Raw genomic sequence first — 16,944 nt, 5'->3', positions numbered from 1 at the left:
AACAAAGGCCGAGACTCTAAGCGATACTTGCCTGCTTCCAGGTTATGTGCTGCCACTTCCACATTATTCCTAGGAAGGAAACTCTGGAGTAGCAGTTGTTCTTTCAGTCCACTAATTCACCTTTTAATATTACTTGTATTCTTTCCCCCTAATCACGACAACTAAAATGCATGATGATGATGGCTGCTAAAAAGCCTCTTTTTTTCATACATCAGAAAGAATAGAACACGTGGAAAAGTGTTTTCATATGTCTTTCTACCTCTAGCTTTATGTAAGAAACCCTTGTGAAAGCCAAAGCAAATATGTAAGTATAGCTGTTCCTCAAAGGTGGATGTGAAGCTGTATTTATGCTTTTAATTTGGGAGGGAAAGAGGGACTTGTAAAGCAGGGATCAAAAGAGGCTTGAGGGAATCTGATCCAAATGAAAGGAGGCCCTGTTAGCTGCTCTTTTGCAAGTACTGCTGAATAACACAGTGCCCCCTTTGTTCCAGCGACTGCCTGGGCGGGTGAGTTGTTTGTAGAAACTCGGATGCGAAGTATGTGTGCTATAAATAACGGTGTAACAGCCGCGGTGCTGTGAGACTTAGCCCTGTCTGGTCACGAGTAACGCTGACAAGGTGGAACTGAGGGAGCCACCTCGACCGAAACACTCTTAACTTCAACTCAGAGCTCTCCCCTCCTCTCAAAGTGGAGAGATTTCCCCATCCCACCCACACTTTCGCACAGACAAGCTTCTACAGTAGGTGTAGCATCTAGCAGAGTAGTTGGTGTGTGAGTAGCCCACCAGTAAAACCCGGTCCTGATTTGTGCCTGGGAGTTAACCCTTCTCTCTCCTCTTCCCCTAGACAGTAATGGAAGCATCACTACTTTGCAAATCTCCCACTACTCCTTGATACTAACTTCTGCCCAATCCAATCCCTTGGGCATTACAAAAGCAAGCAGCATCTGAAGCAAGTTGTAAGCCATAGCTTTGTATTGAAAATACTCAGTCTGATGGGTTGTTGATCACGTGTGTTCTCCAAAATTGCCATTGCTCGCATGTGCTGACGTAGTGGCTCCCCACTGACTTTCTATCACGCACATCTAATCACGCAGTTACCGAGGTGGCTGACCTAAGTGATCTCATTGATAGTCCTTCAAATCTGTAACTTCGGCTTGTGGAAACAACAAAATTGTTGTCCCTGAAGTGAACAGCATGGCATTGGGTGGCTGAAACTCTTGGGTTCAAAGAGTGTTTAGACAAATTATTGGAAGGAAAATTTGATTGGCCTCTATTAATCGAAAGACACCATCTCTCTTCCAGTGAACTGCACCAGGAAAGTGTACGTGGTATATCTTTACACATGTTCTCTTTTAATACTCTGCACTGGGCATCCTCACGTGCTCAGTATCCAGGCAGACTTCTGATCTTTGTCCGTCGTTGTTCTTGTTTCACGTGTGGCCCATCTGCAATGTGGATGCTCTGGGAAAAGTGGGAGGCTGTGGGAAGCTCTCCTGCTATGCAGCTGTCCTCGGACAATGTGACAGGGAATATATGCCACTCCAGAGAGTGTTAGAGAGGCTCCCGTAAGTGAATCTCCTCTGAACACTGCAGAGTAAGAAGGATACATGTAAAAACAGCAGAAACTGATTTTTGCAGTAAGTCACTTCTGTTCTATCATCATAGAAATTGTCATTCTTGGAGCGTAAGTACTGTCTTTGCCCCCACTGCCTGATGGTGGCCCTTGTACAGTGAGCTTACCGCGGACCCAGCCTCACAATGTCCTCTGCAGCTGCAAACGACGCGTGTCTCAGGAGCAATCAGCTTGGCAGGTAAACCAGTATCTGCTGCAGTTTGATTTCCAGTACCCAACTGCTTGGGCTTTCGAGTCTGCTCTTTGCTGATGATGGTAGCATTCCGCTAGCAAAGCAAAGCATGCTCAAAGCTTTGAACCCACGCAGAACTGCTTTAAAACTGCAACAAACCGATTGCTGCTCAGCTGTTGCCAAGAGGCTTCTGGAGAAGGAATGGTCTTCTGCTTGCCTTGAAAACCTCTGATTGTAGTAGCTTTCAAGGGACTGTAGAAAACACATAGATTCATAACATTTCTTTCATGCCTGCCTTTTTGTTTCATAGGTTTTTATACCACCGTCTCAGTGACAGTATTTCTGGTGTAAAACGATGCATGCTGTGATTCCTCAGTGGGCCCTGCGCCTGCTCCCTGCTGCCTGTGGCATAAACTTTGCTTTGAATGGGACTGTTTTCCTTCTGTGACTGCGTACTTTGGCTAAAGCTCTCTGGTGCCTTGACAGAATCTGTGTGGTTATGAAATACCCAGGTCCACCCTTCATGGATTTTCCGTAGCAAGTTCCTCTTTTTGCCCCTCTCCCTATCCCACCCCACCCCACATCACATGCTCACGAGGTCTTGTTGGGCTTTCAACTGAGACAGTACAATGCTATGGAGTCACTGGTGTTGCCAGCTCAGCACGTTACAGACATTGTTAGGCAACTGTCCAGGTAATGCTGGAGCAGTAGTTCCTCTGTTACTATAGCTTCTCATGTTGAAGGGCAATAGAGTTTTTCAGCCATTTACCAGTTGTTGTGCATCAAGCCTCTGAAACCGGTAAAGTGTTAGTTCTGAGTTGCAGCCGGTGAATGGAGCCAGGAATCTTCTTTTCCAAAGTCGAGACCAGGTATCAGCAATGTTCATGGCAGGAACATCCACTATACAGAAAAGAGCGCTGAACAGAAGGCAGAGCAAGACAAACGCCTTTCCCAGCCTCGATGCCTGCGCTGACTTTTCCACTCTTGGTTTGTGATGTGAACTGCTACGTGCTTTGAGCAGAAATGAGCCACCTTCTAAGTTCTGCCTCCCATTAATAATGATTTCTGTGTATATTTACTGGGAAAGGCAATAATATCTTCATTTCTTCATTATGTAGAAGATTTAGGCAACCACCATGCATACTTATTCCCACAGCTAAGCTTCTCCAAAACTTACTTTCCAAAGTGCTTGATTTCAGTTTTCCATATCCAATTAGACTTCCAGATGGATAGTCCTTAGTGACTGAGGACCTGTCCCAAAACAGCAGATACAGATTCTGTTGCCTGAAGGACAATGCTGCTTTTATCGATCGTACCTGCAGACAATCTTGGGTACTGTTTCCCCTCTGTGCCTGCAGCTAACGTGCCTTCTCTTCCAGAAGGATCCTCTTGTGTCGTCTTAGAGTGTGATCTACATCAGGAAGGATGAAACCCAAGCAAAGCGCTCTGGAAAGCACCTGACTGTGCAAGGCTGAGCATCCGGAGGAGAACAAACTGTACAGAGAATCCAAAGCAGAAGAAAACAGTACCGTCTAGATTGTTTTGATGCCTGTAAATATGAAGACCAAATGGCGAAGTCTTCGGTGCAATTTTTGTGAATCACTAGCATGGTAAGACATTTTTAGACCCTATCTTTCAGTACACTACTTGTACACTGGTTATAACTCCCTTTTTGAGAAGCTTGGGCATGCTAAATCAATGTTGAAGGCACAGGGGCAAAAGGCAAACATTTGATCACAGAAAACTGATGTAGATCTGTAAAAATGTCTTGGTCAGTATTTCAGTAATGATGTTAAATGTTTTGTTCGTTTAATGATACTATAGTGACTAGGTTTGATTTTTTTTTTTTAATCAACCTTGCTTCTTTCAGTCATGTTAAAAATAATTATACATCAATTTTGACTCAGGGCACCCTAAGAATTTGCTGCTATAAATAAATTTATAGTATATAATAATATATTTATAGTAGTATATGGGCCACAAGAGTGGACCATATGATGATTTTTAAGTGTTACACAACATTGCTTTTTCTGAAATGAGTAATAGTCACCTTTGGCATGTCATATAAATACAGTGGATAATACATTGAAAACTAGTCCTCTGAAAGAGGATCTTAAAAACGTGGGTAAATAAAGTGATAATGTCTTTGTTACAACCCTTGTTTAAGTCAAAGAGCTCCAGGTATTGAGTACATCATTAATACCTCTGATTTTTTGCTGCTGCTTTCTTTCTTTTCTTTCAATACAGATTAAGAAGGAGTAAAAATTAAATGTATAACTACCTCTAATGACCTCAATCATTATAATCTAAAAAAAGCTATCTGCAAATGCCTCTGGGATCAAAGAATATTGCAAATAATTGAGACCTTCCACCCCTCCACCAAACCAGAGGTCATTTAGTCCTTAATAAAAGAATGTGGAGTAGGGGTCACGATAACAGGAATTAGGGCTGGAAAGCACTGAGAGGAGCTGGTGAGGTTTTTTTAGCAGTAATTTTATGGAATCTCTATTTTCTTTACACTTATATATGCAGTAGTGCATATGATAAAAAGGTAAGAATTAAGGGGGAGGAAGAAGCTGATCTAACTACTATTCAAACATCAATGGGTTTTTAATACTATTTGGGGAGAATGCTGACTATTTTTAAAAATAGACTTAATTTCACTGCAGTTTTGCTCCAATTATGATATACATTCAAGCAATTTATCAGCTGATTTTTCACATAGACTGCAGTTAGTTATTGGTCTCTAATATCCCATATTCATTCTATGGGAAAGATTATTTAGAAATAAAAATAATCCTTAAATTGTTCTCTTGCACACATACTGATATACAGCATGCAAAGATAGAACCTATATACCTCCTATGAATGGTATGCCCTCAAATACATGCACGTGAGAATTTCCGATAGCCTTTACAGGATTACACTTATGGAAAGTTAAGCATGTCTCTCTGCTGGGTTGGGGCCCACAAAAGCCACTGTTCGCCTGTGTAACGACAGTCTAGTCCCACACCTGTGATGTGATTTGATGACAGGACACGAACCCTGTATGGTGTTACAAGGTGCCCCCTAACCAATAAATAGATTTATTTTTTAATGAACATTGCAGATCTGTTTCAAGCACAGAAGAAAAACTCGATATAGTTACAGGACGAAAATAAAGTAGAAAGCACGTTTATTTTTAAATGATGATGCTGGTACAAAGTAAAATACGTATATGAAAGTTCAGTGAGTTTTAGTTACTGAATGACTTCTGACTAATTAGCAACATTCAAATTTAAGAATTAACAATAAAATTGTTTTATGTAAAAACTTCATAATGATTTGCCAGTCGTGCAAATAAACAGTGTGAAACTGTCCTGTTTAAGAGGACAATAGATATACAGAGCCCTGTCTAATGCTGTTTTTAGCCCCTATTTTTAAATGCTTAAAGGAAAAGGAAAGAGATAACTCTGAATCCGTGAGTAACCTTTTTATTTAAACATATAAAATTTATGCTAATTTGGCAAACATCCATTTTTCTCATTAAACAAGACAATTACTGAATGAAAATGCCTTCCCTTAATACAAACAAAAAAGCAAACAAACCTTTTTTTTAAATCTATACAGGGATGAGATAAGTTTAAGATGTAAAATTATTATTTTACAGATAAAAAGACTGAGAAGCACTGGTCTGCAAGAACAACCAACAGAAGGATCTTCTGTAATTCAGGGGTTAAACAACAGCCTTTGCAAAGGAAACTACTGGATATAAGGTTAAAATTTTAACTTGGACAATTGTGGATCAGACTCTGCACTAATAAAAATTGAAATTTTACTGATATGTTAAATTCTTGAAGCTGATTGTGTCTTTTAACATTTCATGTCTCACACAAAATGAAAGAAGAGCTAAGCAAAATCTTAAGTAAATGAAGAGTTGCCTCAAATGAGGTAAAAGCTTTCTCTGAATTACTGTATACGTTACATAAGGCCACACACTCTTTTGGGCTAATCCCTTTTTGTCATGATTACATTAGCAGTGAAGAATATTCACATCTCTGAAGTATTAAAGAAATGGCAGTTTAGATGAAGATCTAGCTGAATCACGATTGCTATATTAAAGCTAAGGTTTTGTTTTTAAACATCAAGTTCTTATAAATTTCAAAGATATTTCACTACAAAGCAATAAAACAGCTGTTAATCTGCCTGAAACATGCTTTATGAATGGATCCAGAAGACTATGTATGTATCATACCTTAGCTTTAGCATATCTTCTTCCATTCTTACTAAACTAGGAACACAACGTATACAGAACAGATACACACGGATCATGTAACCATTGCTAGCACAGAAGTTTATGCTGTTGACCTCTTGTATTTAGATGAATATTTTCTTTGCTTTGAAAGTGGATTTTACCTGCCTTTAAAAAGTACTGCTTGAAGCTGTGGTTGTAAGGCGTCTTCCAATGTAAATCCTGAGGGTCAAGAATGTATGGTCAGTCAGTGTTGCATTTCATTTTAAAAGGAATGTACAGCATGTAAGGAACACTTATTTTCTCTCTCATCAGATTACTAGTTATGTAATTTGTGGTAGGAGCAGCAGTGCCCGCTATAATTAAGACAGCAAAACAAGTGTATAGTATAAAACTCAGTTTTCAATTGCTTATGAAACTCAGTTTTCAGCTGCTTATGACTTCGTGCGTATCTTTGTCTAATAATGCTCCCTGTATTCTAACAGAAATTAGTCCTGTGTAAGCTGAGTTATACATGTTTCAGGAATGCCAAAGTCAGGTAAGTATGCCATTAACAAGATCACACTGCCTCAGAAACTCTCTGAAGTCGGTCATTTTGTTACATTTTTCCTTTTGTCATTGTTTTTTTTTTTTTTTTTTTTTTTTCTATTTGCTAAATATGTTAACATTTCTAAATACCTCATTGTACTGTAATCTTCAGGAACTTTTTACTATTTCTTCAGTTGTTTCCCTTCTTGGTATGCTTTCACAACTGCCCTCTATGTCTTATATTTATTTACTTTCTATAGAAATGACTATTTTGAAGTTTAACTATTTAAACTGCTTTTGCATTAAGCATGTTATGAAGAAATGATTACTGTTAGCTATTCTGTGCTGGATTGGAATGTTACAAGATTGTAGCAATGGTGGAAGACACCAGTAAGTAAGTAAGTACTTATGTTACAAAATTTGTGTTCATTCTGAAAGGAAAAGTCTTGCATGCTTTTGTTCTATGTTGTGTTATTCAATTTTGGAACAAGGTAAGAAAGTTGAATTGATTTCATGCTGCTTTTATGGTATAAGGAGGATGAGATCTTGATTTTTGTATAGGAAGATCATCTGTGCTTTCATACAGCCCCAATTATGCATAATAAGGGACTAAAGAAGATTGGGACTGTCCCTCATTCCAATTACTGTAGTTGCACAGCCTTCCTGTCTACCTTTTCAAGACTATGTCCATGCTAGTGAAGTATTTGTTCCTCAGAGCTGATTTCTCTTTTACATTGTCTGGCCCTACCAGCCAAATTGTATATAAGAAAAGAGTAAGAAAACTATACTTAAGAAGAAATACTGAAAAGCTAGGACTGAGATTCATGTAAATTTCCATGAACAAAACTATTTTTCATTTGATGTTGTAAACTATAACTAGAATTAACTCTTATACCTTAAGCAATAAATGAAGTTGTTTATTTTCCTAAAGGACAAAATTTGAGGCATTCTCTCTTGCATCCTCTCACTCTAAACTTCTGCAGCCTTGATAAGGGTTCAGGATCTATGCAAGTGAGTGAGCAGAGAAAGAGCAGGACCAGAGCTACGGGAAGAAGGTTCCTTGGAAAACAGGCATCTCCTCAGAACTCCAAACCCTCTCACGTGGTACAGTGAACTCATGGGAGAGAGGCACAGATATGCCTGGACTCTCAATGTTCTTTGCAGGTATCTAGGAATCTGCCACTCTTAGGTACTGGCAAACTCTGCTCGAGACTAAAAGGCATTTAATCTCTTCACTCTGTGTCCTGTAGGTATTTTTAAAGGAGAAGGATAATCTGAAGCCTTATCCAACTAAAGAAAATCAATTCCTGTTTTCTTTGTGTGTGTGTGTTCCTCTGAATGTGGAATTTTAAAATATGATAATTGTTCAGAATGGAAAATGCTTCTCTTTTAAATGTAAACTTACCCTAGTCCAATGGCAAGCAAATGAGAAAGTAGCAGAGATGGAAGAAAAACTTTCAAAAATTCTGCTGAGAATATGCCCCCTTTCTTCATTACACTTGTATTTCTCATGCTGAGGGTGGCTGTGCGCCTGGGATGTTTAAAGAGGAATTCCCTAGTTTTGAGGAAGAAAATACAAACACATCATTTAATTAAAATGTACTGAAACTTCTGGAAGTAAAAGCCATATCCAAGGTCACCCAGAAATACTCGCAGCACTCACTTTGGTGGGATGTTCTCAGGCCTGCTGGACCAGTCCCATATCCAATCTGCATTTTTCTTCAGGAGCCTTTCGACTTCTTTCCTCCTTTCAAGAAAATCTTCTTCAGACTAGAACAAACAAACATTATCAAACTGTACACTGGACTATTATGGCTAGCCAATTATTACTGCAAAACAAATCTTATATCCTGTGTCTAAGCCCATATATTAGATTGTACCTCTGCAGCTCATTTTTCCCATCTCTTTCCAATATGATTTTTCTGTATCACTTGTAGTACAGTATTTAGAAACTAAATAAAAACCCAGTGTGTGTTGGGGGGGGGGGGGATTTGAACAGAACAGACTAAATGCCATACTTGCTTATGTAAAGGCTACACTTGGAATCATAATGCCACAGCCTGTATTTCACCTTCACGTAAAGGATCTGAAAATATCCAAAGTTCACACATCTGAATGATATTTGGTAAAAGAAACTTCTCATTTTCATATAATTCAAAATTATATGGATATCATACTTATCTCATCTGAAGATCTATGACACAAGCCAAATAGGTGAGAATTAATTTAATAAAGCCACTTGGCTTTTGGGCCAGTATTTTTTCATACCAAGGAAACTTGGACTACACATGAAGAGAGCCCAAGTCTATCTGCATAAATTTGTGCAGCAAAAAACAGGGGCTTCATTTCAAGGGAGTACACTATAAATGCTGAACGAGAATACAATTTGCAGCTTGTTATATGTGCATTAAATTGAGTCGAAGTCTTGTGATAAAAATAGTATGTGGATCATAAGATTTAAATAGTTATGTATACACATGTACACTTAAGAATGAAAGTACAATTGTCCAGACAACTCAAACACTCTTCTAGTTTTTTTTTTTAATTTTTAATTATTTGATCTTGTAGTGTAAATAATGATTTTTAAGTATAGGAGTTTTCTGATAACATAAAATGTAACAATGTAATGTAACAAAAAACCAATTAATTCAGAGTACATGTATTTATTTTACCTAAAGCTGATAATTCATTCAGCTAGATTCCTGTAGGAGCTGTAGAGATGACTGAAGAGTTTTAGATAGGAAAGGAAGAAGATGTATATATTTTACATGTAATTTTTGAGAATTAATTGAACTATGCATTATCTATACAGCTGTATAATTTAGAAACTAATAAAAAACTGAAAGCTCACTGAGTTAAGTGCTGTACTAGCACTGAACACAAAGACATTCCTTTCTTAAAGTCTGTAACACTGGGAAGAGAATGAATCTATAAATGAATACAGACAGCCAGGGAGACACTAAGATGAGACTATGTAGCACATAGCCAGCCTACAGATGAAGGACCACAGTAACTGAGATAGAGGGACATGACAGAAAAAAAACTAGTGTTTTTAAAATAAGATGTAAAGGTGCTGATTTATTAAAAGAATTAAAGGAATGACACTGCACATCATACACTGTATTTGATGTAGAGGCCATAAGTGAAATATAATCTCGATTGCTATTCGCTAACCTCGCAATGCGGTCACAGCTACAGAACACATTTCAATTTAAAGAGAAAATAATAGTATCTTTGAACAGAAACAGCACAGGGAGAGCAATTTACCTAATGCAGAAAATCTCTGGAAAAACAGGAAGATTTACTTAAAGCCATTCTAATACGTTTGTCCTCAAAATGTTTTTTGTAAGTAAAAAATTTTAGTATTAGTTAGTAACAAATTACTTTGAAGACTTAGGATTGTAGCCTGTTTCAATGCAATAAGCGATATATTTATGGAACATGGTTAATATACAGTATGCTTTTTTACTCTTGTCAATGTGTGATTCACAAATTTTCTTTGCAAGTATTTAAACAGAAATTGTACAGAACGGAACTGGAAATAATTGTGAATTTTCAAAGCAGTATGTAGAAATGTTCCTGTTAAGTACTAGTCTTGAAAAGGAAGTGGAATTATAAAGCTACTGCACTACTTTGCAGTGGCTGTCATGTTTAAGTGACTAGAAATTCTTGCTGCTGTCAAATCTACTCTTAAATTCATAATGCATCTGTAGCAGCATATTTAAACCAAGTAAAATCTCATTGTAGGAGGTTCTTGACGTATGTATCACATAGACAACCAAAGGAAGGAGAGGACACATCTGCAGAACACTAAACTGTATACCCATGCATATGCATGTCTCATGTTCCCTGTACATCGCAGAGTAAAATCTGATTGTGCCATGATCACCGATAAGATTTTACTCACAATTGACCTATTAAGTAGGGAAGAAAAATGCCCATTCCACAGAGAGACCATGATACAGAACATAACTCAAGATCTCAAAAAGTTGGAGTCTCAGCAAAATGTTGAATCATAGTCTAGTGGTTATCTTCTGGACTATCTTTCTCCTGAAAGCTACTGTAGATTCTGAGGATGAATGTTTTGATTTGTGGCCGGAAAGAGGCATTGAGAACCAGGCCATTTTAAAAGACAAGAGGTTAAGGCATGTAAATCCCTCTGAAAAATCTCAGATTACATATTAAAGAAAAAAAATAGTCCATGCAAATCAGATTCTTAAAAATAAACATAAAGCCTGATTCTGCAGAGATTTTTCTAGGTTACTAAATTACTCAGTTGCTTAAGTCTTTGCATTATGTTTTCAAACCATATAGTAACAGATTCATTCACTAAAGCAAGGTGAGCTTCTTACCTGGAAGCTATTCTTTTCTCCACTGCTGTGACTCTCTATTTCCAAAACTCTGTTACTGTCTTGAGGCGTTTGGGAACGAGGAGGGCTTGACAAAGAGAGAAGCACAAGTCAGAAAGAGTGCGTTGTATCTTTTCATGATTATAATCCTTTTGGGGTGAACTAAAAGCTGGTGAACAGAGCTAAGAAGCTATAGTGCCCTGACCTATAATTCCTAAAAGGATCATCTGTCAACTGGCAATATGATTCATTCATCATATACAGTTAATCTTTTATTTCCTAACTGAATCTGCCAAGAACCTTGCTGCACAGAGCTGGTTTTCAGTAGTGTGAAGATATACCTGTGAGGTTTTAAGTCAGGTATGGCCCATGTTATCAATAACAACTGATGGATGATAGTGGGTTTCGAACTGAATTTGAAGTAATCAGATGAAACTGTGAGGTTCTGCATCCTACTGTACATTTCATGAGTCTTGTAATTCCTCTGGTTCAATAAAGTTTAGACTGCAAACCTCAAAGCCCAGAAAAGTCAAACATATTAATCTATCATCTACATAGAGTTGTACATTATACTTCCAGAAATCTGTGTTTTGCTGTGTTTTGCAATTAGATATTGGACACTTTTTTAGCAATTAGATATCTAAGAATTCTTTTACCAGATGTACATCCTTACAAAATACAAGTTTTTTATCACTTTTTCCTTTCCGTTGCTTCTGTTTAAGGCAGCAGTGTAAGCAGCATTATATGCTCTTGAGAATGGCATTGACACTGCTTGTACAAGGACCAATCCTTTAGAATAAAAGCCACAAAGTGCTTGAGATTTCTCCCCCCACCGGAAAAAGACTGCTCCTAGCCCATAAGCAGCAAGCCCATGTGAAGTTCTGCTGTTGAATTTCTTCATCAGGATACACTAAAACTTCAAGAGGATATCATCATGAGTGTGAGATGTCTTCTAGAATCCTCTTGCCAGTAACTCTTTCCTGGTTTCAGGACAGACTTCTATCCAAGCCTTACTTCAGTAATTATATGCCCATCTATTAAGTTTTCTGTCTCCTCTTCTCTGTCTATGTGTAGGCATTTGCATATACACATACTCAGATATGTGTATACATTTCTGTATGTCTTTGCCTCTTGTACATAAAAATAGCTTTGTGTAATAGTGAGCTTTACTTTGTTTTTCCTATAGCATTTTATGACTACCTGTCACAGCGTGAACTTTCTCTTGAACTGCTTCGTCCAGATTCATGTTGAGCATCAAGGAGTATTTTCTCCATGTCACCGTTGTGAATGGAAATAGAGGCTGGTACTTGCTCTTGGCTTGTTGGCATCACTGTATTTCCACTACCGTTTCCATTACTACTGAAATGGAGTTCTACCCAGGAACCTGCATGTCATAAGTGAAAACAGAACCAGAAAAAATCAGGTGGTTTTGCATAAAAGGCATGTAGAACACAAGACTCTTGATCCTCCCCAGTGTGATATTACAGTATGATGTCCAGAAGTTCTGGCGTCGATATCTCAGCTAACAAACATGATGAATTGCCAAAATGTGGAGGTTTTGTTAGCAAGCTGGAAAGTCTCACAGAACTGAAAAGAAGCTGGTCATATGCTGTGTCTGTTTCTGAAGCTAGAAATCTTTTACTTTAATTCATAGAGATATATATAATTTTTATTGTTCAACACAGGTGGGAGCCCAAGAATCTAATCTCAAGGACTGACGTACTCTGCCAAAGTTTAGTTATTAATTTACTCAAAATATTTTAGGATCAAGACTCCAGTCTAGTGTGTTTTGTTTAGCCTTTTTTCACTAAACATTTTTTTAGTTGTTACTGTTAGGCAATAGAGGATATGTGGCAATGACTAGATCACGTGTTGCTGTTTGCAGTATTTTTAACACTGACAGTCACATGTTGCTTTGTCTTAAAGTGTTCTGAATAACAACTCTCTTCAGGACTAGCAGCAACCAATGCACAAAAGGACCCATACCTGTTTTGTCATTTGAAAAATTAGCTCGCGGAATTATTTAAATAATTATATAAATGGCACTGGCATTTATCTATACAAAAGTTTATCTATGTAAAATTTGACAACGGTGGAAGTAGGTACACGTATCATGCCCATCATAGGACACGTTTCAAAGCTCAAGAGCCCGAATGGGAAATACAGCAGTAAATACTAGGAGAAAGGCAGGTGGAAGTATCTGAATTTTGGTTAATGCAGCAGAAGGGCTCTCTAGGACAAAAACAAGGAAAGAGAAGGACAGACATTCATGTTTGAAACGTTCTTGTTCTGGTGTTAAGAGAGAAACTGGACTATAGAAACAAGACTGTGGCAGAGCTCAGAAAACAAGTTAAATTCAATAAAACAGCAGAAGGAATAAAGAAAAATAAAGGAATAATGTAATGCAGAAAGAGAGAAGCTAATGAACAGATCTAATGCAATATATAAATCAAAAAACCAGAGAGGTACTCTGATTGCAACTAGATTAAGGTTCAAAAATAAAACAGCAAAAACCAAGCTAATCATTTTCCATTAAAAACAACAATTTCTCTCCTCTTAAAAATCAGAAGACCCATAAGATCTTTTGAATGGAAGCTTTCTGGGTTACTAACTTCTAAAGAAACATTTTTCTGGATAATTTATCTTTTACTTTGCAACTTTTTAAGTGACTGGTTATCTGTTTGTTTGTCTACATCTAGATAAACTGTTCCCCACCCCAGCTTCTGAAATACTAAGCTGTCAGAAGAATGATCAAAACCACTGAAGTGTAAATTAGGGATACTGTCCAACAGGAGCCTTAGTTCCAGCTACCTTGAGAGTATCATCTAATAGGAGTCTGCTTCCCTTGCTCCTGATGCCCCTTCACATCCTACCTCAGCTTCTGCTCCTCCACTTATTATCAGGCTACATGTACTGCATTATAATAATTTGCATACATGTTTATAAGCTATATTTCCTATAAAGATGTATACGACTTGGGGTGCACTTCCCACATCACTTTTCAACAAGTATCAGCACTATAGACATACATAACACCTTTATACACCACATTAAAGTTACACTACTTAAATGTGGTATATAAACTGAACTGAAGTCTTTTTGGATAAAGCACAATTAATGTATGACAAAACGTGGAGAAAAGAAAGATTACAACAGAAAGATCACAGAATACCTGCATATTTAACTTGTTTCCATTTTTTTCTTCCTTTTCTTTTAGACACTCTTGTGGCTAGCATTCTGCTACTGTATTGACTTGTGGTTTAAGTTGTTTATCACTTAAAGATAGCCTATGTTTTAATAAAGCTGGAAATATAAACTGATATGAACACGGGTAACATGGCGGTACACTCTGATCAGACTGAGTCACAGGAAGGACCTTAAGAGAGAATGATGTTATATGATGCTCTTGGCTAGCATACACACTGTGGGAGTGCAGATTAGCATAAGAAAAGACACCAAGTAAGTTCTCAAAATCTTAATTTCTTAGTATATAGCTTTCAAAACTGGAGATTTGGATGTCAGAAACAAAAAACAACTATAAAAAGTCCACATATTCAAAAAGAAGAGAATATGCCTCTTTGAGCTACTAAAATCCCCAAGTGAATCATAGATTAATATGTAGCAGCACTAAGATTTCCCACTTCTGCAAATAGGATAGGTATACTTCATGAGGCTATCTTAACCTAGCTGGTCGTTAAGTTACAGGACCAAGATACCACGGCTTTTGGGGTTTGATCGGTTCTTTCACCTGAGTCTTAACTTCTCCCTGTTACTAGGGTGCTTTATAGACAGTCTCCTGAGAAGTTACTGCCAGGACTGCCGTAAGAATCACCCATTAACAAAAGGAAGATCTTATTAAATGAAAATCTAGTATTTATACCCAGCTGTTACGCACGGATGGATCAGGAAAATATTATTTTTCTCTTTGCGTTCGCGACAGAAACGCAGCGCTGAAGAACTCAACACCTGCTGCCTGCCTGCCTGCCAACTGCGAAAGCATCGCACGGCGACGGCCGTTTCCAGGGCAAACGCCTCTTCTCCACACGGCAACCAACGTCGCCGCTTCTCCGGCAGGGACGCGCGGCCCCCCCAGAGCCGCGGCCGGGCCGCGGGAGGCCGCCCCGGGCGGCCGGCCACCGCCGCGGCCGCCCCCGGCGCCGCGCCAAGAGCCCTTACCCTGCAGATTCTCCTCCTGCGGGCTGAGGCGCGACATGGCCCGCGCTGCTCCGGCACCGCGACCGCGACCGGGACCGCGACCGCGGCGCTGCTGGGCCGCGCCGCTGGACACGCACTGACCGCGGCGCCGCGGCGGCGGCCCGCCCGTGACGTCAGCGGCCGCGCCCGCCTCATTGGCCGCCGCCGCCGCGCCGCCTCCCCCACCCGCGGCGCGCGCCCCGCCGCGGCCGTTGGGGCCGTTGGGGCCGTTGTGGCGGCGCGCGCGCCCCGCCGCGGCCGTTGGGGCCGTTGGGGCCGTTGGGGCCGTTGGGGCCGTTGGGGCCGTTGTGGCGGCGCGCGCGCCCTGCCGCGGCCGTTGGGGCTCCGCAGGCGCGGGGATGACGCTGGGATGGTGCCAGGCTGCTCGGTGACCCCGGGGGCAGTTCTCCGCGGGGCACAGAGCCTCGGGCGGCTTGGGGGAGCCCTGTGAAGGGCGGCCGCGAAGGCTGAATGGTGAGAGGTGTCTGGAGTTGGAAGGGGGCACGACGTTTCTCGCTGTCCTCATCCGGAAAACGGAGGTGGTGGTCCCGCTCCTGCCCCTCTCTTCCTCACAAAGCAGCGCAGAGACACCCATGGTGCAGGCAAGTGTGAGGTGCCCCGTGTCCACCATGTCCCAAAATCTCGCCATCGCCCATGGGTTAATATGGGTCAGTCAGCCCAGAACGATTGTTTATGTATATTTATACTTTTTACAACTACTTAAAGTAGCTGCTTTGGCTCAAGTATCTTGAACTACCCTATCTGCTGTTAATGTGTGGCTTTGCCAGTTTAATGCCTTAGTATTTTGGCTTGAAGATAGTGTAGAAAGTTGATCTGCTGTGAATTGTGTTCCTCAGTGTTCACTTTCATGGGGGAATTGGACATTACGTAAGCCTCTCTCTGCCTTCATGTCACTATGAATAGCTTAAAATAATGGTGGAGAAAGGAAAACAAAAAATTACACAAGGAGGTCAACATACGTCCTCTGATAGAAAAGGTTAGTTGCAAGCTCAGAGGATCACCTAAGCTGAGAGCAATAACAGACCTTGCATTGGCCAACGTCTAGAATTGGAAAAATAGTAACTGAGGAAGGAACAGGACAGCTTCCTCGGAGAAGTTGGCTGTTTTTCCAGTCCATACGTACTCTGTACTGCATACCACCTTCATGCTACATATCCACATACGTATTTCAACACGTTGCCAACTTTTGTTTGTCAATTGAATATGATGTTTCTTACGTAAAATTATGCAGGACGAATAAAAAGCTGTGCTCGAATTTCAAATGCAACCATATCTGATTGCAAAAGCACAAGCTGTGGCCTTGAAACCAGTCTCTGACAGCTCTAAAATTAATGGCACAGAATCTTAAACAGATAATAATTATTTCTTTTTTTAAAATATTGACTAAGGTTGTAATGTCATCAGAGCAGATAGCAGGGGTTCTCCAAATAGGAGACCACATAGCAAAAAAGAGTGTTGCCATTTGGAAACAGATACTGACTTACTGCAGGGAATTAATCTAATAAACACAAATAAATTTTATTTTTTTTTAGCCAGAGGATGGCTGAAATTTTGCTTACTTGATTGTAGGATGCAATAGGCAGTCGTGAAGCTCGAGTAAAATATATCTCTGGCAAATTTTCAATTAAGTGCCTTGATAGGAAGGAAGATTAATCTATGATCTGCCCTTATGCTGCTTAAGGCATCAAGCGCACATTCTCTGATCGTACTGTCTCAGCATAGCCCCAATGCATAGGGATCCACAAAGATACAAGGTCAGGATTTTACTAATTCGTATAGTATACTGAGTACGGCCAATGGATTATTGGACTAAGA

At 39.7% G+C, this 16,944-nt stretch overlaps 1 protein-coding gene across 1 annotated transcript; it reads right to left on the bottom strand.

Moving 5' to 3' along the window:
• Positions 1-4,964: 4,964 nt before the first annotated feature.
• Positions 4,965-15,223, bottom strand: BNIP3 (BCL2 interacting protein 3). Its single transcript, XM_062580643.1, has 6 exons — positions 15,091-15,223; positions 12,115-12,298; positions 10,918-11,002; positions 8,229-8,335; positions 7,971-8,120; positions 4,965-6,259 (listed from the first exon to the last, which is right to left on the bottom strand). Exons 1-6 carry the CDS (start codon positions 15,125-15,127, stop codon positions 6,208-6,210), a joined length of 615 nt encoding a protein of 204 aa, XP_062436627.1. The 5' UTR covers positions 15,128-15,223; the 3' UTR covers positions 4,965-6,207.
• Between the last annotated feature and the right edge of the window lie 1,721 nt (positions 15,224-16,944).

The sequence above is a fragment of the Rhea pennata genome, chromosome 7 (assembly GCF_028389875.1).
Source record: "Rhea pennata isolate bPtePen1 chromosome 7, bPtePen1.pri, whole genome shotgun sequence".
Classification (NCBI taxonomy): domain Eukaryota; kingdom Metazoa; phylum Chordata; class Aves; order Rheiformes; family Rheidae; genus Rhea; species Rhea pennata.
The sequence above is the reverse complement of the archived record's forward strand: the minus strand, read 5'-3'. Positions and strand labels throughout refer to the sequence as shown.